Genomic DNA, 24318 nt, shown 5'->3' with positions numbered 1-24318 from the left:
GTGTGGGAGGCACCCGTCAGGGCCCCTATTTCTGGAGCATTAATCCTCTCCTGCCTTTTTCAGGGGCTATAAGAGGCACCTTAAAAGGCAAGCACTTTTCTCCCACAGGAGACAGGGTGCATGTGGCTAGAATACCGAATCTGAGCAAATAGCTCTCTGTGTGCCATCGTCTTTGATTATTTTTTTCCTCTGGGACATATTTGGCCCCAGGCAGACTGTGCCTGACTTGCTCCTTATAAGGACTGTTCAGTTGAGGACACTAAGCATGAATAGGGCCCAGTAATTGAATGCCTCTGTCTCCACTTCAGCTTCTGATCTCTCTCTACCCAGGCCAGTGCCATCCTGCTTGAGGACTTCTCCCTGAGCGACAGGTTTGTTCCTTTAAGACTCCAGTCCCTGACTTGATCAGCCACCCAAAGTCTGCATACTTTGAGAAGCTGGTGGGAAATCCAGTCTTCTCAAGATATAGGTTACCTGCACATCTGTCAGGGTTTAGTTATACATGACTGACTAATTCATCCTGCAGCATGAGATGGGGATTCATTTCCTTTGCAAGTTGACTTGGCAATTTTCTTCACTCAAAGAACATTTAGAATAGACAGTGTACATGGCAATCAGGAAGAAATAGATGCTATTAATTTTCCATTTTCAAACTTGAGATTGACTGTAGAGCCTACATCCCATTCTCCTTGGAAAAACAGACCACAGCCTCTCCTGTTTAGAGCTGTGCAAAGTCCGAAAAGTTAGGAAAAAAAGAGCCTTCTATTCTCCAGAGGCTCTGAATTGGGGCTGTTGTTAGTGGAGGCTTCTCCCAAGGATTGGTACTGGTACCTGGCAGAGATGAGCATCACCACTGTCAGCACAAGCTCCTCCTCCTTTCTGTGCACATGGCTCAACACGGGATGCTGGTCCCCAGCTTGAGTGAGCATGTGATCTCCTTCCTCAGCTCATTGCTGAGGAATGAAGGGAAGGGCTAGAGGCACAGACTTACATGTCAGGATATCATAATGGACCTGCGAACGCTGGAAATCCCAAAGGTGGCTAGCTTCATCCAGTGCTCATTAGACAATGTTCTGCCACACTGGAAATACTGTGTGTATCTGTGTTGTTCCACATGGAGTCATTCACTAGCCACATATGACTACTGAGCAACTTGGAATGGGATGGGTGCAAATGAAGAACTAAATTTTAACTTTTATTTCATTTTCATCAATTTAAATGAAAATAGTCACATGTGGCTCACGGCAACTCTACTGGATAGCAGAGGTATCTGTGTGTGTAGCAGAGGTATCTAACCAGTTTAGCACAGAGGTGTGCCGAAGCCAGTTGTGTGGCCAAAGCCAATTGTGTTTAGCTAAATTTGTCTCTGGGGCTTCCCAGGTGGTGCTAGTGGTAAAAAACCTGTCTGCCAGTGCAGGAAACATAAACACACAGGTTCAATCCCTGGGTTGGGAAGAGCCCCTGGAGAAGGGCATGGCAACCCACCCCAGTATTCTTGCCTGGGAAATCCCATAGACATAGGAGCCTGGCTGTCTACAGTCCATAGTTTTGCAGAGTTGAACATGACTGAAGCAACTTAGCTAGTATATTTGTCTTACTGGTTTTCTGAATGCTGTGACAGTTGCTCTACACTTACCTACATATCATCAATTTTAAAATAAAAATAATAGTAGATGTAATAAAAATCATAGCTGGCACATGCTGAGTAAAATTACTATATACCAGGTGTTTTCCTCAGCATGCTACATACCTTGTCTATTTTATAGTCACATAATGATGCCTTGAGTTTATAGGTATGATGAAACAGAGGCGCTGAGGGGTTAAGTGGCTGGTTTGAGTCACCTAGCATGTCAGTGGTTGAGCCGGGATTTACACCAGGCAGCGATATTCCGGAGCTCAAATACTCTGCTGCCTCTCCAGACAGTCCTCAGTGCTGTTTCCTGGCTGGTGTTTTCAGATACAATCATGTTCTAGTTGTTGGAAGCCAGGTGTTGTCTTGAGCGACCTGGGTATAAGCAATGGTTACACATTCCATGCTTTACAGAGTTCAGCTGTGGCTCCTGGCTGGAAGGAAGGCAGCAGCTAGACATGAGCACACTCAGGTTGCATAGACTTTGCCTGGGTCTGCTTACCACCTCACCTCAAGTGGAGAGCAAGAGAGTCCTTTCCTGCCTGAGGTTTAGGAAGTTGGGCTGTGTTCTCCATCAAGTACTGAATCCCAAGCTCATGAAAGAGAGTCTCTCCTAAATTCAGTCAGGTAAACAGGAGGAGAGGCTCTGCCTAGTATTGTTGTCTTCTGGAGAGGATTCACCCCTTGGCAGGGCAGATGGGGGCTGATGGCCTCAGCCGAGTGAAGGCTGGATGGGAGTCTGAGTGAGACCCACAGGTCATTTATCATTGCCCGTGTGCCTTCTGGTGGAGAGCCTGGTGTTCGCTGGGGTCCCTCTGCATTGACAAATTCTAGACTTCATCTGCATCTTGCCAGCACTGTGAGACATTCAGAACGCAGCTCTGTGTCATAATGGTGACTTGCTTGGCTTTTAGAATTTGGGAAAAGTGACAGTGGTGGGCTTCACTTTTTCTTCACTGAGACTTTATCTCCTTGGGTCTCTAATTCCTGTCCCTCCTGATGCAAACTGCTAAATGCAGTGCTGGATGTTCTGCCTCTTGCTAGTGGCCCACTGCTTGGACCCTTTGTCAGGATTCTCAGGAGCTAGAATTAGGGTAAAATCAGGCAGCAAGGGAAAGTCAGCTCCCTTCTCTGTGCCACTGTCCCTCCTTTGGGGATTCCTCTCCTCCAGTCTTAGTTCTCACTGAGACTGTCAGATAGCCTGCACCTATCCATCCAGCATCTGGAGTTTCTTGTTCTCAGAAGGAGTATTCATTTAATTTTCTCTGTCATACCCTAAAAGATGAGCTGGTTAGTTAAAGATGGGCTGCAAAAAAGGACTCTTTCAGGGATGAGGCATCCATCTGTCCATAAGGGAAATTCAAATCAGTCTGTCCAAAGCCCGGCAAAATATGCCATACTCAGAAACCCACATGTGAGCTGATGCAAAATTGAAAGTTGCTCATACTGGGGTCTTTTTATATCCCAGGCTGCCTTTCCTTAAGAGCATTGGCTATCCCTAAGTATTTATCTCTTGGCATGAGTTCAGTGGAAAATGTGATCTTCTCTGGTAAACTGCAATAGCAAGTTTGATCAGGTTAGCAAAAGGACCCATAGCAGCTTTTGGAGGCTGGTGCATGATGCTAAGATCACCCTAGCTTGCTTTCAGAGAGCGGAGGCAGTCCACGTTCAGGTTTGCATAGCGCTGCTTGCCTGGGAGTCTCGGCTCTCACTTTGTTACACTCTTTACCTGTGAAGGCAACATCTTTGGGACATTTTCACAATGGGGTAAGGAGTGACATCCTGGTTGGAGAGATAGTTCTGTTTGGAGCATTGCTTGTTGAGGGGAGAGAGCCCACAGACTTAATGTTTCTTCCATCTGCTTTTTCTCCAGCCTGCACGGACAAGGAGTTGAGAAACCTTGCTTCCCGACTCAAGGACTGGTTTGGAGCCCTTCATGAGGATGCAAACAGGGTCATCAAGCCCACCAGCTCTGAAACAGCCCAAGGCAGTAAGACATTTTACTTTTGCTAGTTTATTTCATTTTAAACACCACATTTCCTCAGTTACTGATATTGATTGACCACCCTGAGATGCTGCTGTTAAAAGAGACACTAAGTTAAATGTACACAATGACTTGAAACACACTGCAATTTCAGAAATATTAAAATATTGGAGGACAAGGAAATGCCATAGAATCAAGAAAATACAACCATTTAATTTTTAAAATTATTTATTTTACTTCACAATATTGTATTGGTTTTGTCATACATTGACTTGAATCCACCATGAGTGTACATGTGTTCCCCATCCTGAACCCAACTCCTACCTCCCTCCCCATACCATCCCTCTGGGTCATCCCAGTACACCAGCCCTGAGCATCCTGTATCATGCATCCAACCTGGACTGGTGATTCATTTCACATATGATATTTTATGTTTCAGTGCCATTCTCCCATATCATCCCGCCCTCACCTTCTCCCACAGAGTCCAAAAGACTGTTGTATACATCTTTGTCTCTTTTGCTGTTTCACATATAGGGTTATCATTACCATCTTTCTAAATTCCATATATACGCATTAGTATACTGTATTGGTGTTTTTCTTTTTGGCTTACTTCACTGTATAATAGGCTCCAGTTTCATCCACCTCATTAGAACCTATTCAAATGTATTCTTTTTAATGGCTGAGTAATATTCCATTGTGTATATGTATCACAGCTTTCTTATCCATTCATCTGCCAATGGACATCTAGGTTGCTTCCATGTCCTGGCTATTATAAACAGTGCTGCGATGAACATTGGGGTACACATGTCTCTCTTGATTCTGGTTTCCTTGGTGTGTATGTCCAGCAATGGGATTGCTGGATTGTATGGCAATTCTATTTCCAGTTTTTTTAAGGAATCTCCACACTGTTCTCCATAGTGGCTGTACTAGTTTGCATTCCCACCAATAGTGTAAGAGGGTTCCCTCTTCTCCACACCCTCTCCAGCATTTATTGCTTATAGACTTTTGGAAGCAGCCATTCTGACTGGTGTGAAATGGTACCTCATTGTGGTTTTGATTTGCATTTCTTTGATAATGAGTGATGTTGAGCATCTTTTCATGTGTTTGTTAGCCATCTGTATGTCTTCTTTGGAGAAATGTCTGTTTAATTCTTTGGCCCACTTTTTGATTGGGTCTTTTATTTTTCTGAAATTCAGCTGCAGGAGTTGCTTGTATATTTTTGAGATTAATTCTTTGTCCATTGCTTTGTTTGCTATTATTTTCTCTCATTCTGAAGGCTGTCTTTTCACCTTGCTTATAGTTTCTTTTGTTGTGCAGAAGCTTTTAATTTTAATTAGGTCCCATTTGTTTATTTTTGCTTTTATTTCCAATATTCTGGGAGATGGGTCATAGGGGATCCTGCTGTGATTTATGTCACATATGATATTTTACATTTCAGTGCCATTCTCCCATATCATCCCGCCCTCACCCTCTCCCACAGAGTCCAAAAGACTGCTGTATACATCTGTGTCTCTTTTGCTATTTCGCATATAGGGTTATCATTACCATCTTTCTAAATTCCATATATTTGCATTAGTATGCTGTATTGGTGTTTTGCCTATGTTTTCCTCTAGGAGTTTAATAGTTTCTGGTCTTATGTTTAGATCTTTAATCCATTTTGAGTTTATTTTTGTGTATGATGTTAGAAAGTATTAGTTTTATTCTTTTACAAGTAGTTGACCAGTTGTCCCAGAACCACTTGTTAGAGAGATTGTCTTTTCCCCATTGTATATTTGTGCCTACTTTGTCAAAGATAAGGTGTCCATAGGTGTGTGGATTTATCTCTGGGCTTTCTGTTTTGTTCCATTGATCTATATTTCTGTCTTTGTGCCAGTACCATACTGTCTTGATGACTGTGGCTTTGTAGTAGAGACTGAAGTCAGGCAGGTTGATTCCTCCAGTTCCATTCTTCTTTCTCAGGATTGCTTTGGCTATTCGAGGTTTTTTATATTTCCATACAAATTGTGAAATTATTTGTTCTAGTTCTCTGAAAAATACTGTTGGTAGCTTGATAGGAATTGCATTGAATCTGTAGATTGCGTTGGGTAGTGTACTCATTTTCACTATATTGATTCTTCCAATCCATGAACATGGTAAATTTCTCCATGTATTTGTGTCCTCTTTGATTTCTTTCATCAGTGTTTTATAGTTTTCTATATATAGATCTATTGTTTCTTTAGGTAGATATATTCCTAAGTATTTTATTCTTTTCATTGCAATGGTGAATGGAATTGTTTCCTTAATTTATCTTTCTGTTTTCTCATTGTTAGTGTAGAGGAATACAAGAGATTTCTCTGTGTTGTTTTTATATCCTGCCACTTTACTATAATCATTGATTAGCTCTAGTAATTTTCTGGTGGAGTTTTCAGGGTTTTCTATGTAAAGGATCATGTCATCTGCAAACAGCAAGAGTTTTACTTCTTTTCCAATCTGGATTCCCTTTATTTCTTTTTCTGCTCTGATTGCTGTGGCCAAAACTTCCAAAACTATGTTGGATAGTAGTGGTGAGAATGAGCACCCTTGTCTTGTTCCTGACTTAGGGGAAATGCTTTCAATATTTCACCTTTGAGGATAATGTTTGCTGAGGGTTTGTCATATATAGCTTTTATTATGTTGAGGTATGTTCCTTCTATTCCTGCTTTCTGGAGGGTTTTTATCATAAATGGATGTTGAATTTTGTCAAAGGCTTTCTCTGCACCTATTGAGATAATCATATGTTTTTTTATTTTTCAATTTGTTAATGTGGTATATTACATTGATTGATTTCCAGATATTGAAGAATCTTTGCATCCCTGGGATAAAGCCCACTTGGTCATGATGTATGATCTTTTTAATATGTTGTTGGATTCTGTTTGCTAGAATTTTGTTAAGGATTTTTGCATCTATGTTTATCAGTGATATTGGCCTGTAGTTTTCTTTTTTTGTGGCATCTTTGTCAGGTTTTGGTATTAGTGAGATGGTGGCCTCATAGAACGAGTTTGGACGTTTACTTTCCTCTGCAATTTTCTGGAAGAGTTTGAGTAGGATAGGTGTTAATTCTTCCTTAAATTTTTGGTAGAATTCAGCTGTGAAGCCATCTGGTCCTGGGCTTTTGTTTGTTGGAAGATTTCTGATTATGTTTCAATTTCCGTGCTTGTGATGGGTTTGTTAAGATTTTCTGTTCCTTCCAGTTCAGTTTTGGAAAGTTGTACTTTTCTAAGAATTTGTCTATTTCTTCCAAGTTGTCCATTTTACTTGCAAATAGTTGCTGATAGTAGTCTCTTATGATCTTTTGTATTTCTGTGTTATCTTTTGTAATCTCTCCATTTTCATTTCTAATTTTATTGATTTGATTTTTCTCCCTTTGTTTCTTGATGAGTCTGGCTAATAATGGTTTGTCAACTTTATTTATCCTCTCAAAGAACCAGCTTTTGGCTTTGTTGATTTTTGCTACGGTCTCTTTTGGTTCTTTTACATGTATTTCTGCCCTAATTTTTAAGATTTCCTTCCTTCTACTGAGCCTGGGGCTCATAATTTCTTCCTTTTCAAGTTGCTTTAGGTGTAGAGTTAGGTTCTTTATTTGACTTTTTTCTTATTTCTTGAGGTAAGCCTGTATTGCTATGAACCTTCCCCTTAGTACTGCTTTTACAGTGTCCCATAGGTTTTGGGCTGTTGTGTTTTCATTTTCATTCATTTCTATGAATACATTGATTTCTTTTTTGATTTCTTCTGTGATTTGTTGGTTATTCAGCAGCGTGTTGTTCAGCCTCCATATGTTGGGATTTTTAATAGTTTTTCTCCTGTAATTGACATCTAATCTTACTGCATTGTGGCCAGAAAAGATGCTTGGAATAATTTCAATTTTTTTTTTAATTTACCAAGGCTAGATTTATGGCCCCAAATGTGATCTATCCTGGAGAAGTTTCCATGTGTGCTTGAGAAAAAGGTGGAATTCATTGTTTTGGGGTGAAATGTCCTATAGATATCAATTAGATCTAACTGGTCTATTGTATCATTTAAAGTTTGTGTTTCCTTGTTATTTTCTGTTTAGTTGATCTATCCATAGGTGTGAGTGGGGCATTAAAGTCTCTCACTATTATTGTGTTATTGTTAATTTCCCCTTTCATACTTGTTAGCATTTGTCTTATATATTGTGGTGCTTCTATGTTGGGTGCATATATACTTATGATTGTTATATCTTCTTCTTGGATTGATCCTTTGATCATTATGTAGTGTCCATCTTTGTCTCTTTTCACAGCCTTTCTTTTAAAGTCTATTTTATCTGATATAAGTATTGCTACTCCTGCTTTTGGTTTCTATTTGCATGGAATATCTTTTTCCAGACCTTCATTTTCAGTCTGCATGTGTGCCTTCTTTTGAAATGGGTCTCTTGTTCAGTTCAGTTCAGTCCCTCAGTTGTGTCCGACTCTTTGCGACCCCATGAATCGCAGCACGCCAGGCCTCCCTGTCCATCACCAACCCCCGGAGTTCACTCAGACTCACGTCCATCGAGTCAGTGATGCCATCCAGCCATATCATCCTCTGTCGTCCCCTTCTCCTCCTGCCCCCAATCCCTCCCAGCATCAGAATCTTTTCCAATGAGTCAACTCTTTGCATGAGGTGGCCAAAGTACTGGAGTTTCAGCTTTAGCATCATTCTCTCCAAAGAAATCCCAGGGCTGATCTCCTTCAGAATGGACTGGTTGGATCTCCTTGCAGTCCAAGGGACTCTCAAGAGTCTTCTCCAGCACCACAGTTCAAAAGCATCAATTCTTTGGGGCTCAGCTTTCTTCACAGTCCAAATCTCACATCCATACATGACCACTGGAAAAACCATAGCTTTGACTAGACGGACCTTTGTTGGCAAAGTAATGTCTCTGCTTTTGAATATACTATCTATGTTGGTCATAACTTTTCTTCCAAGGAGTAAGCATCTTTTAATTTCATGGCTGCAGTCACCAACTGCAGTATTTTGGAGCCCAGAAAAATAAAGTTAGCCACTGTTTCCACTGTGTCCCCATCTGTCTGCCATGAAGTGACGGGACTGGGTGCCATGATCTTAGTTTTCTCAATATTGAGCTTTAAGCCAGCTTTTTCACTCTCCTCTTTCACTTTCATCAAGAGGCTCTTTAGCTCTTCTTCACTTTCGGCCATAAGGGTGGTGTCATCTGCATATCTGAGGTTATTGATATTTCTCCCGGCAATCCTGATTCCAGCTTGTGCTTCTTCCAGCCCAGTGTTTCTCATGATGTACTCTGCACATAAGTTAAGACAACATATATAGGGGTCTTGTTTAATTTTTTTAAATTGGGTTGCAAAGTTATCTAGTATTTAATACTGATTTTTAGGAAATACATTTAAGTACATATAAAGATACAAAAAACAGACTATCGTGTATGAAATAGATAGGCAGTAATGTACAACACAGGGATTTATAGCCATTTTCTTATAATTACCTAGAATGGAGTATAATTTGCAAAAACACTATGCTGTACACCTGAAACTAATACAATATTGTAAATCACCTATTCTTCAATTAAAAGACCATCCCCAAAAAAAGAAATGCAAAAAGACAAAATGGTTGTCTGAGGAGGCCTTACAAATAGCTAAGAAGAGAAGCAAAGGAGTAAAGGAAAGATACCCATCTGAATGCAGAGTTCCAAAGAATAGCAAAGAGAGATAAGAAAGCCTTTCTAGTGACCAGTGCAAAGAAATAGAGGAAAACAATAGAATGAGAAAGACTAGAGATCTCTTCAAGAAAATTAGAGATATCAAGGGAACATTTCATGCAAAGATGGGCTTGATAAAGGACAAAAATAGTATGGACCTAACAGAAGCAGAAGATATTAAGAGGTGGCAAGAATACATAGAAGAACTATACAAAAAAGATCTTTATGACCCAGATAACCACGATGGTGTGATCACCTACCTAGAGCCAGACAACCTGGAATGCAAAGTTAAGTGGGCCTTAGGATGCATCACTATGAACAAAGGTAGTGGAAGTGGTGGAATTCCAGTGGAGCTATTTCAAATCCTGAAAGATGATGCAGTGAAAGTGCTACACTCAATATGCCAGCAAATTTGGAAAACTCAGCAGTGGCTGCAGGAGTGGAAAAGGTCAGTTTTCATTCCAATCCCAAACAAAGGCAATGCCAAAGAATGCTTAAACTACCACACAATTGTACTCATCTCACACGCTAGCAAAGTAATGTTCAAAATTCTCCAAGCCAGGCTTCAAAAGTATGTGAACCATGAACTTCCAGATGTTCAAGCTGGATTTAGAAAAGGCAGAGGAACCAGAGATCAAATTGCCAACATCCGTTGGATCACTAAAAAAGCAAGAGAATTCCAGAAAAATATCTACTTTTGCTTTATTGACTACGCCAAATCCTTTGACTATGTGGATCATAACAAACTGTGGAAAATTCAAGAGATGGGAATACCAGACCACCTGACCTGCCTCTTGAGAAATCTGAATGCAGGTCAAGAAGCAACAGTTAGAACTGGACATGGAACAACAGACTGGTCCAAATTGGGGAGTATCTCAAGGCTGTATATTATCACCCTGCTTACTTAACTTATATGCAGAATATATCATGCAAAATGCCAGGCTGGATGAAACACAAGCTGGAATAAACACCGCCAGAAAAAATATCAATAACCTCAGATATGCAGATGACACCACCCTTATGGCAGAAAGTGAAGAGGAACTAAAAAGCCTCTTGATGAAAGTGAAAGAGGAGAGTGAAAAAGTTGGGTTAGAACTCAACCTTCAGAAAACTAACATCCTGGCATCCAGCCCCATCACTTCTTGGCAAATAGATATGGAAACAATGGAAACAGTGAGAGACTTTATTTTGGGGGGCTCCAAAATCACTGCAGATGGTGACTGCAGCCATGAAATTCAAAGATATTTGCTCCTTGGGAGAAAAGCTATGACCAACCTGCTGCTACTGCTGCTAAGTCACGTCAGTCGTGTTTGACTCTGTGCGAGCCCACAGACGGCAGCCCACCAGGCTCCCGTCTCTGGGATTCTCCAGGCAACAATACTGGAGTGGGTTGCCATTTTCTTCTCCAGTGCATGAAAGTGAAAAGTGAAAGTGAAGTCGCTCAGTTGTGTCCAACTCCTCACGACCCCACGGACTGTAGCCTACCAGGCTCCTCCGTCCATGGGATTTCCCAGGCAAGAGTACTGGAGTGGGTTGCCATTGCCTTCTCCTAGACAGCATATTAAAAAGCAGAGACATTACATTGCCTACAAAGGTCCATCTAGTCAAAGCTATGTTTTTTCCAGTAGTTGTATATGGATGTGAGAGTTGGACTATAAAAAGAAAGCTGAGCCATGAAGAACTGATGCTTTTGAACTTTGGTGTTGGAGAAGACTCTTTGGAGTCTCTTGGACTGCAAGGAGGTCCAACCAGTCAATCCCAAAGGAAATCAGTCCTGAATATTCATTGCAAGGACTGGTGCTGAAGCTGAAACTCCAATATTTTGGCCGCCTGATGCAGAGAACTGACTCTCTGGATAAGACTCTGATGCTGGGAAAGATTGAAGGCAGGAAGAGAAGGAGATGACAGAGGATGAAATGGTGGATGGCATCACTGACACAATGGACATGAGTTTAAGCAAACTCCAGGAGTTGGTGATGGACAAGGAGGCCTGGTGTGCTGCAGTCCATGGAGTCACAAAGAGTTGGACACGACTGAGTGAACTGACTGATACTTCAATTAAGAAATATATAGAACCACACCATTTTCATAGCTTTAAGCTCTCCTGGCATGGCATATTCTTCAATTTTTTTTCCTTGTCATATAGAAAAAAAATATGTTTCTGTGTGTATGTATACACATGCACACTTTATAGACTGTTTTATGGCCTCCTTTTATTATTCAGCAATACACTATGACTATCTTTCTATACTGTGGAGTAGTATTCTGCTTTGTAGACATGACATAGAATCTCAATATATTGATATAACATAATTCATGTAATTAGACTTTTATTTGGGAGCTTTGAAGTTGCTCCTAATGCCCACCTATTTTAAGCAACATAGCAAACATCTTTGATAACTCAGGCTTTGGGGCATTAGTGAGACTACATTTTGTTTTCCAGAGATAGACTACCCGACAAGCATTCCCTCCACCATCACTGAAGAGGCTGAAGACCATACTTCAAACCTCTCCATATGCCAGAGAGCAAACTGGGGGTTAGGTCTGTGTGTGTCTCTACTTTGGTGGAGCCTCTCACTGCCTCTAACCCACAGGCCACTAGGGGAGCACTTCTCTACACTTTGGCCAGTTGGTACAGAAGGGCTGACTCAATAGCACAGTTGTCAAGATACATGGAGCTTTGCCACAAGCCTTTTCTATGTAGTGATTTTTATTGATTTGTCAAAATAAATATAAAAACACACATTATTTAAAGCAGAGAGTATTTCACCCCATCCCTGACGTCACACTTGTGTTGACAGGATTTCTGAATGTAATCTCTTGGATTGAGCTAAGTGAGTAAGAAGTAACACTGGTAACTGCTGGGACCCAAAGTCTAACCAGGATCTGGTCTCCGACTCAAATCAGAATATTCTTCATAATTTAAGGGTTATTCTTTGCTGTTCACAGCCACCTAGAGAATGTTGATCTAGAGGACAATTTGTTCACCAGGTTGTAATTTTTGCCAATTAAGGGAAAGGTCGATTCTGGGAAGCATATGCTATATGTCCAAAGAGAAGGTCCTGGTGGTTGTATGAGTGTGAAGAGGGATGTAAGATTCTTCCCATTCATGTCAAAGGTTCCTTGGGAGTTGTGCACAGTGGGAGGCTTTTCCCAGGGATCTTCGAGTGGCTGAGCCACTGGGCTTTCTGTACAACCTTTCAATGAAGAGCAGATTGATATGAAAGAGCTGCTTCTTATAGCCTCCAGTTTCAGGAGACTCCTTCTGCTGACATCCAGTGAGCCTGCAAAATGCCTGCCCTTGGCCACAAGCAAATTGAGTCCCTGTAGAGGTTTTTAGGTGTGATGTTCTGAAACAGTTGGAGTTCAGGGATATAAAGGAATGACACTGGGTTCGTCCATGAGGCACAGGAGGGAGAGATATTGTCAGCCCAGGAGTTCTGAAGGGGAAACCATGCAACCCTAGAAGTCCCATGAGTTTGGGGCCAACCAACCAGAAGGGCTGGTCTGTTCCCCCTGCATCCCTGGATAGCAGATGCAGACGCCTCTCTTCTAGAGCCTTCCAAATAGGTGTGGGTGGACTTGACCTTAGCCTACTGCCCAACCAGTTTAGCACTTCTTTTTGGTGCTCAGTAAGCAATATTAAAATTTCCCAGCATCCTGGGATGGAGACATGATCCTGGGATGCCAGCAGTTGCTGTTCCAGACTTATCCCTAAAATGGGGAAATGGGCTCTGGCCCAAAAAGCCATGAAGAGGAAGGACCAAAGGCGGTCAGGAATCATGTTCATAAATGGGTTTACTAGTTCTTCCTTTTCCACAGCTTTAGACCTTAAAGCAGCAATTGAAATGGAAAGATTGACATGATAGCTAGTTAGTACAGTGGAAAAAATGACTTAGCAAATTAAGAACAACTCAGATCTCACCAACCAATCAGACAACAACAGAGAAATGAAGGATACCGCATTATATTGGACTGTCATGTTTCCTTTGGCTCTTCTTGACTCACATTTTTGAGAGATCAAGAAAGTATTACTAAAAACTGTAAGTCTGAAGAGGTGCGGCTAACATTTTTACAAAACAGCTGAAGAAAATGAGAAACTGACATACAGAGAAGTTCAGTAACTTGCCCTTGCACATCACTGACCTGAATTCAGTGTCAAGCAATACAATTTTCAGTTCACTTAAATTTTGTTCCTTTTATTCTTCCTTCTTTGAACTTACTACTTGTTCATTGCCATTTCATTGACTATAAGAACCAATCATAGAATTTTGTGAATATGGAGAAGACAGGCACAAAGACACTGGACATACACTGCAGTGTATAGATTGTACAGTGGATGTACACTGGACTATACACTTAATATACACTACACTGGACAGACACTGGACTGTACACTAGGTGTACACTGGGTGTACATTGAATTGTACACTATACACTAGACACACACTGGTGTACACTGGACATACACTAGACTGTACATTGCACAGTAGGATGTGCCCTTGGACTGTACACCAGGTGTACACTGGACTGTACACCAGACGTGCATTTGAACTGTGCACCAGATGTGTCCAGCTGTGCATTTGGGCTATGTGCCAACTGTGTCCAGCTGTGTGCTAGATGTGTCCCGCTGTGTTCCAGCTATATCCAGCTGTGTGCCAGATGTATTCCAGATGTGTCCAGCTGTGTTCCAGCTGTGTGCCAGATGTGTCCAGATGTGTTCCAGCTGTATTCCAGATGTGTCCAGCTGTAGTCCAGATGTGTTCCAGCTGTATTCCAGATGTGTTCCAGCTGTAGTCCAGATGTGTTCCAGCTGTAGTCCAGATGTGTTCCAGCTGTAGTCCAGATGTGTGCTAGATGTGTCCAGCTGTGTTCCAGCTGTAGTCCAGATGTGTTCCAGCTGTAGTCCAGATGTGTTCCAGCTGTAGTCCAGATGTGTTCCAGCTGTAGTCCAGATGTGTACTAGATGTGTCCAGCTATGTTCCAGCTGTATTCCAGATGTGTTCCAGTTGTATTCCAGATGTGTTCAGATGTGTTCCAGCTGTATTCCAGCTGTGTGCCAGATGTGTCCAGCTATGTTCCAGATGTGTTCCAGATATGTCCAGCTGTGTGCCAGCTGTATCCAGCTGTGTGCCAGATGTGCATTTGGGCTGTATGCCAGTTGTGTCCAGATATGGCCAACTGTGTGCCAGCTATGCACCAGATGTGCCCTAGATGTGTGCTGGATGTACACTACTGTACACTGGACTGTACACCACTGTATACAGTACACTGGATTGTACATTATGTACAGTGGACATACATTGGATGTACACTGGACTGTGCACTACTATACACTGGACTGTGAAGAAATTTAAACAAGTACCAGCATGATGTTTGATATATCATGGACACACATCCTTTGAACATATATATGCAAAATGGCCAGGTCTAATGATGTCAGGAGTTAGTTTCTTCTGATTGTTCCTTGAGGTCTAGATAACATTAGTCTGTTTTCAATTTCAAGATGCCAAAAAAGTTTAAAGATCAACTTGCTTACATTTTATTACAACCAAAGAGTGAGTGATTCTAAATTATATAATGTATAGCTCAAAAACAAAAAACAAAACCCCCACAACTGAACTTAGCATAGATGTACTTTTTTTTTTACCATGATTCATGTTTTTCAAGAAGAAAATTTGGTGACAAACATTTGTAAAGAAGTTCTCAGAGTTCTGGGAACACTAAAAAATAAAATTTCCCTTTCCTATGTATTAAAATGGTAATATCTTCTAACATGGATGAATATCACATAAATTATTCTATACAAAAGTGTGTAGCCATTTAGTGTCAGAGTAAATTATCTTCCTTTATTCAGTTGCCCCTGAGGACATCATCAACAGAGATTGTCCAGTCATGACCTTCAGTCAAAGAAGAGGCCAGATTATGTTCCATAGTATCTCTTCTTGAGAAGGGGTATTTTTCTAAGATGTGTTTTAAGATATCAAAAAGAATAAATTTAAAAATGGAAGGATTTTTATATTGGAAGGGGCTAAACTTTGCAACAGCTAGACAACATCTCTCAACAAATTCCATTGGGCACTTCCTGTGTGCCTCTACAGGCTGAGTCTATGAAGGAAACAAGATAGTCTTTGCTGTCAAGTAGCTAAGAGTCTAATTTACAGGTACTGAAAATGGGAGGGAAGCATAGGCTTCCATGAGAGCTCAGAGGAGGAGCTGTAACAGTTTACTGACCTCTGGACAGTGAAGACTCTTTTGTAAAGACACTGCTTTAAAGGGTGGGCCTGCTTTGTTCTGTCCTATATCGTGCTGGCTAAGCAGGGGGTTCCTGCTGAGACACATAGAATCCAATGACAGGCTAGGTAAGAACCCCAGAGGGACAATCAATGCCATCAGAAGCCTCACTGACAGTTACTCTGTCACCCCTTGCATTGCTCATCCCTCAGCTTAGCACCCAAACCTACTGGATGTCCTTAGGGTAGGAGGATCCCATGTCATGCAAGGCAGAGGCAGCCCTAGAAGAGGAGGGACCAAGAATATAGACTCAAGGTTGGGCCACCTGGGCTTGAATCTCAGCCCCACAGCTGTATGACCTTGAATAGGTAACTTAAACCTTGAGCTTAAAAAAAAAATCTTCAGAGAGGATAAAGCATCATTTCATAAGCTGTTAGAAGGATTCAGTGAGATAATCAACTATAAAATGCTTAGAAGAGTGCCTTAAGTAACACAAAAGTGAACTATTTTCATAATTTTCTCAGGAAAATAAAACCAGTCTTAGAAATCCAGATTATGGAATAATTTGAAATGGCCTGGTGGTTTTGATTCTGAAAGAAAGATGAGTTTTAGATGTGGGGCACATCTTTTCTGGGGCTTGTCTGCAGTAGACTTAATATCCCCAGTGTTAAGCCAAGCGTCATTATTTGAGTACATATAGTTTCCATTGTAGAAACAATTCTTTAAGAAAACTACCACTCCTCCCCATCCCTGGGAAATAAGAAAGAAATGACTGTCTGAGTCAATTTGGATTCCATATCATTTATCTCTTGAGGGGATTGCAGGAAAAAAAAAATGGAGAACAGAGGCAGGTATCTGGCTTGTTTTCCCATTAATGTTCAGACTTTGGGATTGAACAGTCCTTTGAGATATAATCACTGCTTCTGGATTGTGCCACCTAGTTTCATTTCACTGCCATCCTTTTTACAATAGGTTCTTTTGGTTTTTCAAATAATTTTTCCTCAATATAAAAGCATAGTTTGCAATATTATCCATTAGTCCTCTTACTCACCATGTTTTACTCTTCTTTTCAGGTATCCTTTATTTTAAGCAAGTCTCATAAATTCCTATTTATGAATTTCTAATATCTTTGTATAGATAGAATCTATACTCTCTATATACATGAAAACTCCTATTTATATAACAGATAAATTAGCACTGGGGATTTGTTCCCGTTAGAACACATTTTCCTCAAATGCTGACTTCCATTTTAGTGCATTTTAAATTGTTTCATTTAAAAACCAACCACCACCACATATTCTGGTAGAAGGCTGCTGAGAATATACCTGGGGAGGGGGTGGGCCCTGGGGCACCCTTTGGGACAGAAAGCTGGAAGCCAGCAGGGCAGGAGAGAGCAGGCTGAGACATGTCCTTTCCATCACAGGGTTTGACACCAGTATCCTGCCCATCTGCAAGGACTCCCTGGGCTGGATGTTCAACAAGTTGGATATGAACTATGACCTCCTGCTTGACCACTCAGAGATCAACGCCATCTACCTGGATAAGTACGAGCCCTGTATCAAGCCTCTCTTCAATTCCTGTGACTCCTTCAAGGATGGCAAGCTCTCTAACAATGAGTGGTGCTACTGCTTCCAGAAGCCTGGAGGTAAGGCAGGAGGGAAGTGGGGCCCAGTGGCCAAGACCGCCATGCTGGGTAGGGAAGGCCCATCTATCATGCACTGGGGAGACAGACAGGAGCAGGAGGCAGAAAAACACAGCTGGAGAATAACACATTCCTCCATCAGATGGCATGCTAAAAGGCTCATTTCTCTTAATTGATCTCCACTTTCAGCATGGTAGAGAAAACCCAAGAACATAATCAAGGAATGTGTTATTCCAGTCCTCCTTTTAGGAAAATCTTTTACCATTTGTGCCTTAGCTTTTCCATCTGTAAAGTGGGTGTAGAAACCTGTTACATAATTTCCAAGGTCAGTGTAAGATTCTTAATATCTTTATTTTTTACAGATTAGGTTCTTGTGTGTTTGTTTTTAATAGAGACTCTCTCTATACAAAAATATTAGAATTGTTCTAGTCATATGTATTGCAAATAGTTTATTTTTCCCCCAATTATGACTTTGTGTATTTTTCCCAAGAAGAAATTTTAAGTTTTAAGATAGTCAAATTTTTCTGTCTATATTTTAGGGATTCTTAGAACCTATGCAGCTTATGTTAAGCTTACATAGGCATTTCGCACTGTGAGATAGTAAAACAATTTCCTTTTGTTTTCTTTAGTCCTTCTGTGGTTTTTTTTTTTTAATGGAAATATCTTATCATTTTAGTTTTTTGTGTGTATAGTCAAGCAGGGTCCCTATCCTTGGAGACAGCTCACTACTTGCCCACTTGTCACTTATTGACTAGCCCATCTTTCCCATACTAATTTGAAATGCTTCCTCTATCATTTATACAACTCCTGTATGTTCTATGTATGTCTATTTCTGGGTGCTCTGCCCTATTAATTGACATGTTTTATTATTTAGTGGTCTGTTCTCTGCCCCCCTTCATGGATCATGCCTTATCATGGCAAAGGGACTTGCATCACTCAATGAAGCCATGAGCCATGCCATGTAGGGCCACCCACGATGGCTGGGTCATAGTGAAGAGTTTTGACAAAACACGATCCATTCCAGGAGGAAATGGCAATCCATTCCAGTATTCTTGCCTAGGGAATGCCATGGATAGTATGAAAAGGCAAAAAGATATGAGCCTCCCAGGTCAGAAGGTGTTTGATATGCTACTGCAGAAGACCAGAGGGAAATTACTAACAGCTCCAGAAAGAATGAAGCAGCTGGGCCAAAGAAGAAACAAATGCTGAGTGTGGGTGTGTCTGGTGGTAAAAGTAAAGTCTGATGCTGTAAAAAATAATATTTCATAGGAAACTGGAATGTTAGGCCCATGAATCAAGGTAAATTGGAGGTGGCCAAGCAGGAGAGACTGAACATTGACATTTTAGGAATCAGTAAACTAAAATGGAAAGGAGTGGGCAAATTTAATTAAGATGACCACTGTATCTACTGTTATGGGCAAGAATCCCTTAGAAGAAATGGAGCAGTCTTCATAGTCCACAAGAGTTCAAAATGCAGTACTTCGATGCAATTTCAAAGACACAATGATCTTGATCCTGTTCCAAGGCAAACCATTGAACATCACAAAAACCCAAAACTATGCTCAAAATTCTCCAGGCCAGGCTTCAGCAATATGCAGAGATCAAATTGCCATCATCTGCTGGATCATTGAAAAAGCAAGAGAGTTTCAGAAAAACATCTATTTCTGCTTTATTGACTATGCCAAAGCCTTTGACTGTGTGGATCACAATAAACTGTGGAAAATTCTGAAAGAGATGGGAATACCAGACCACCTGATCTGCCTCTTGAGAAACCTGTGTGCAGATTAGGAAGCAACAGATAGAACTGGAGCTGGAACAACAGACTGGTTCCAAATAGGAAAAGGAGTACGTCAAGGCTGTATATTGTCACCCTGCTTATTTAACTTATATGCAGAGTACATCATGAGGAACGCTGGGCTGGAAGAAGCACAAGCTGGAATCAAGATTGCTGGGAGAAATATCAATAACCTCAGATATGCAGACGACACCACCCTTATGGCAGAAAGTGAAGAGGAACTAAAAAGCCTCTTGATGAAAGTGAAAAAGGGGAGTGAGAAACTTAGCTTAAAGCTCAACATACAGAAAACTAAGATCATGGCATCTGGTCTCGTCACTTCATGGCAAATAGATGGGGAAACAGTGGCTGACTTTATTTTGCTGGGCTCCAAAATCACTGCAGATGGTGATTGCAGCCATGAAATTAAAAGACGCTTATTCCTTGGAAGGAAAGTTATGACCAACCTAGACAGCATATTAAAAAGTAGAGACATTACTTTGTCAATAAACGTCCATCTAGTCAAGGCTATGGTTTTTCCAGTGGTCATGTATGGATGTGAGAGTTGGACTATAAAGAAAGCTGAGCCACGAAGAATTGATGCTTTTGAACTGTGGTGTTGGAGAGGATTCTTGAGAGTCCCTTGGACTGCAAGAAGATCCAACCAGTCCATCCTAGAGGAGATAAGTCCTGGGTGTTCATTGGAAGGATTGATGTTGGAAGCTGAAACTCCAATACTTTGGCCACCTAATGTGAAGAGCTGACTCATTGGAAAAGACCCTGAAGCTGGGAAAGATTGAGGGAAGGGGGAGAAGGGGACAACAGAGGATGAGATGGTTGGATTGCATCACCAGCTCAATGGACATGGGTTTGGGTGGACTCCAGGAGTTGGTGATGGACAGGGTAGCCTGGCGTGCTGTGGTTAATGGGGTCACAAAGAGTTGGACACGACTGAGCGACTGAACTGGAATTGGATGCCCAACCCACTGATACCTAAGAAGCTGAAGTTGTTGACCAGTTCTATGAAGATCTACAACATCTTCTACAACTAACACAAAAGATGTCCTTTTCATCATTGGGGATTGCAATGCCAAAGCAGGAAGTCAGCAGATACCCAGAAGAACAGGCAAGTTGGATCTTGGAGTACAAAATTAAGCAGGGCAAAGGCTAACAGAGTGTTGTCAAGAGAATGCACTGGTCATAGAAAACACCTTTTCCCAACAACATAGGAGACAACTTTACACATGGATATTACCAGATGGTCAATAGTGAAATCAGATTGATTATGTTCTTTGCAGCTGAAGATGGAGAAGCTCTATACAGTCAGCAAAAACAAGACTTGGAGCTGACTGTGGCTCAGATCATCAGCTTCTTATTGAAAAATTCAGGCTTAAATTGAAGAAGGTAGGGAAAACTACTAGGCCATTTAGGTATGATCTAAATCAAATCCCTTACGATTATATAATGGAGGTGATGAATGGATTCAACAGATTTTATCTGGTAGACAGAGTACCTGAAGAACTATGGACAGGTTTGTACCATTGTACAGGAGGCAGTGACCAAAATCATGTCCAAGAAAAAGAAATGTAAGATGTCAACGTGGTTGTCCAGGAGACTTTACAGACAGTTGAGGAAAGAAGAGAAGCAGAAGTCATGGGAGAAAGGGAAAGATATACCCAACTGCACGTAGAGTTCCAAAGAACAGCAAGGAGAGAGAAGAAGGCTTTCTTAAATGAACAATGCAAAGAAATAGAGGAAAGCAATATCATCAGAAAGACTAGAGATCTCTTTAAGAAAATTGGAGATATCAAGGGAACATTTCATGCAAGGATGGGAATCAAAAAGGACAGAAATGGTAAGGACCTAACAGAAGCAGAAGAGATTAAGAAGCAATGACAAGAATACACAGAAGAACTTGACAAAAAGGTCTTAATGAACCAGATAACCATGATCATGTGATCACTCACCTAATGCTGGATATCCTGGAGTGTGAAGTCAAGTCAGTCTTAGGAAGCATTGCTGCCAGTAAAGCTAGTGGCAGTGATGGAATTCCAGCTGACTGATTTAAAATACAAAAGTTGATGCTGTTAAAGTGCTACACACAGCATGTCAGCAAATTTGGAAAACTCAGCAGTGGCCACAGGACTAGAAATGGTCAGTTTGCATTCCAATCCCAAAGAAAGGCATTGCCAAAGAATGATCAATCTACCATATAATTGCACTCATTTCACATGCTAGCAAGGTTATGCTCAAAATCCTTTAAGGTAGGCTTCAACAGTATGTAAACTGAGAACTTCCAAATGTACAAGCTGGGTTTTGAAAAGGCAGAGGAACCAGAAATCAAACTGCCAACATCCATTGGATCATGGAGAAAGCAAGTGAGTTCCAGAAAAACATCTACTTCTGCTTCACTACTTCGTGCTTCCCTTGTGGCTCAGCTGGTAAAGAATCTGCCTGCTATGTGGGAGACATGGGTTCAGTCCCTGGGTTGGGAAGATCCCCTGGAGAAGGGAAAGGCTACCCACTCCATTATTCTGGCCTAGAGAATTCCATGGACTATATAGTTCATGGGGTTGCAAAGAGTCAGGCATGACTGAGCGACGTTTACTGCTTCACTGACTGTGCTAAAGCCTTATACTGTGTGGATCACAACAAACTGTGGAAAATTCTTCAAGAGATAGGAGTACCAGACTACCTTACCTGTTTCCTGAGAAACCTGTATCTTGGTCAGGAAGCAACAGTTAGAACCAGACATGGAACAATGGACTGGTTCAAAATTGGGAAAGGAGTACAACAGGGCTATATATTGTCACTCTGCTTATGTAACTTATATGCAGCATACATCATGAGAAATGCCAGAGTGGATGAATCACAAGCTGGAATCAAGATTGCCAGGAGAAACATCAACCACCTTAGATATGCAGATGATACCATTCTAATGGCAGAAAATGTAGAGGAACTATTGGTGAGGGTGAAAGAAGACAATGAAAAAGTTGGCTTGAAACTCAACATTCAAAAAACTAAGATCATGGCATCCACTCTCATCACATCATGGCAAACAGAAGTGGAAAAGTAGAAGCAATAACAGATTTTATTTTCTTGGGCTCCAAAATTACTGTGGACAATGACTATGGTCATGAAATTAAAAGATGCTTGCTCCTTGGAAGAAAAGCTATGGCAAACCTAGATAGCATACTAAAAAGCAAAGACATCACTTTTTCAACCAAGGTCCGTGTAGTCCAAGCTATAATAGCTTTTCTAGTGGTCATATACAGATGTGATATTTGGACCATTTAGAAGCCTGTTGTTTTCCAGTCACTATGTCCAACTATTTGCAACGCCATGAACTGCAGCATGCTAGGCCTCCTTGTCCTTCACCATCTCCCAGAGTTTGCTCAAACTCATGTCCATTGAGTTGATGAGGCCATCCAACCATCTCATCCTCTGTTGCCCCCTTCTCCTCCTGCCCTCAATCTTTCCCAGCTTCAGGACCTTTTCCAGTGAGTCAGTCCTTTACATCAGGTGGCCCAAGTATTGCAGCTTCATCTTCAGCATCAGTCCTTCTACTGAATATTCAAGGTTGATTTCCTTAGGGATTGACTAGTTTGACCTCCTTGTTGTTCAAGGGACTCTCAAGAGTCTTTTCCAGTACCATAATTCTAAAGCATCAATTTTTTGGCCTTCTTTATGGTTCAACTCTCACATCCATACATATCTACTGAAAAAAAACATAACTTTGACTTACAGCTTGGTCAGCAAAGTGATAGCTCTGCTTTTTAATATGCTGTCTAGGTTTGTCATAGCTTTTTTCCCTAGGAGCAAACATCTTTTAATTTCATGCCTGGAGTCACCATCTGCAGGGATTTTGGAGCCCAAGAAAATAAAATTTGTCACTGTTTCTACATTTTCCCCATCTATTTTCCAAGAAGTTATGGGAGTGGATGCCATGATCTTAGTTTTTTGAATGTTGAGTTTCAAGCCAGTTTTTTCACATTCCTCTTTCACCCTCATCAAGAAGCGCTTTAGTTCCTCTTTGATTTTTGCCATTAGAAAAGAAGTCTGAGCGCCGAAGAATTTATGCTTTCAAATTGTGGTGCTTCAGAAAGCTCTTGAGAGTCCCTTGGAAAGCAAGGAGATCAAACCAGTCAATCCTAAAGGAAATCAACATTGAATATTCATTAGAAGGACTGATGTTGAAGCTAAAGCTCTAATACTTTGGCCACCTGGTACAAAGAGCTGACTCATTAGAAAAGATCCTGATGCTGGGAAAGATTGATGGCAAAAGGAGAAGGGGGCAGCAGATGACATACTTAGATAGCATCAATGACTCAATGGATATGAATGTGCAAACGCAGGGAGATAGTGAAGGACAGGGAAGCCTGGTGAATTGCCATCCATGGGATCGCAAAGAGTTGGACTTAGTGACTGAACAACGATGACAACCACAGCCTCCTACCATTAATCTTTTTATCGGAATTTTCCTGAATATTCTTGTTTTTATGTTTATTGTTATATGTTCTGTAAGTTTGAACTCTTTGAATTTTATAATGTTTATTCCGTTAAAAATCTTACTGGTATTTCTTTAGAATCAGACAAAATTAGAGTTGAGAGCTATATAATATTGACTCCTTTTATCCTAGAATACTGTTTGTCTGTTAACCAGTGGAGCTCTAAGTTTTGTTCTCACAGATATACTTCCCTTGTGTTTATTATTGTTGCCAGTGCAAATAAAATCCATTTTTCTCATTTTATTGATGATACTTATTCTGGTTGGCTTCCTTGAATTTTTTAGGCTTGCAGTCATATTATCTGGAAAGAGTGATAATTTTTTCTCTTTTCAATTTTTATACCTCATTTATTTCTCTTTTCTAATCACATCAGCTGGTCGTTCCAAATCGATGTTAATAATAGCCATGATTTTTACTTCAATAGGAATGCTTGTAGTGGTTCATCATTAACCGTAATGATAGCTTTGGGCTTGAGTTCATAGAAAATCATGTGGTTTTAGCCCCAGAATCCAGGTGGGGGCTGAGTGAGAAGCAACGTCTCAGGTCTAATGATCACCTGGGGGTGTAATATCAGGCCGCTAGAATGAGGTGACTGCTCTAACCAGAGGTATGTAAGTGCCCTGAGAATCAGAATGTTGTGGTGTCTGTAGGAAGACTGTAAGCAAATAGCAGAGCCTCCCAGGGCCATAGCAATGGCAGGTCATGGTAAAATTTAAGATTAGTGAGATCCCCCTTCTTTTTGCTTGGAGTGGAAGTCAAAAGGGTACCACGCACTTCCATATGCCCTCCTTAGCCATGTGGCTCCCACTCTATCAGCCCTGCACTTGAGTTTGTTTGTAATGGCATTTGTTTTTTAAATG

General features: G+C 41.0%; 1 protein-coding gene across 1 annotated transcript in view; it reads left to right on the top strand.

Moving 5' to 3' along the window:
* The window catches only part of SPOCK1 (SPARC (osteonectin), cwcv and kazal like domains proteoglycan 1), a 591932-nt gene that overhangs the window by 550553 nt on the left and 17061 nt on the right, over positions 1–24318 (top strand). The window contains exons 7-8 of the mRNA XM_069592146.1: positions 3504–3620; positions 16958–17179. Of these exons, the coding sequence (XP_069448247.1) occupies positions 3504–3620; positions 16958–17179 (339 nt within the window). The remainder of the gene's footprint in view (positions 1–3503; positions 3621–16957; positions 17180–24318) is intronic.

Source organism: Ovis canadensis, chromosome 5 (genome assembly GCF_042477335.2).
Source record: "Ovis canadensis isolate MfBH-ARS-UI-01 breed Bighorn chromosome 5, ARS-UI_OviCan_v2, whole genome shotgun sequence".
Lineage (NCBI taxonomy): Eukaryota > Metazoa > Chordata > Mammalia > Artiodactyla > Bovidae > Ovis > Ovis canadensis.
The sequence above is the reverse complement of the archived record's forward strand: the minus strand, read 5'-3'. Positions and strand labels throughout refer to the sequence as shown.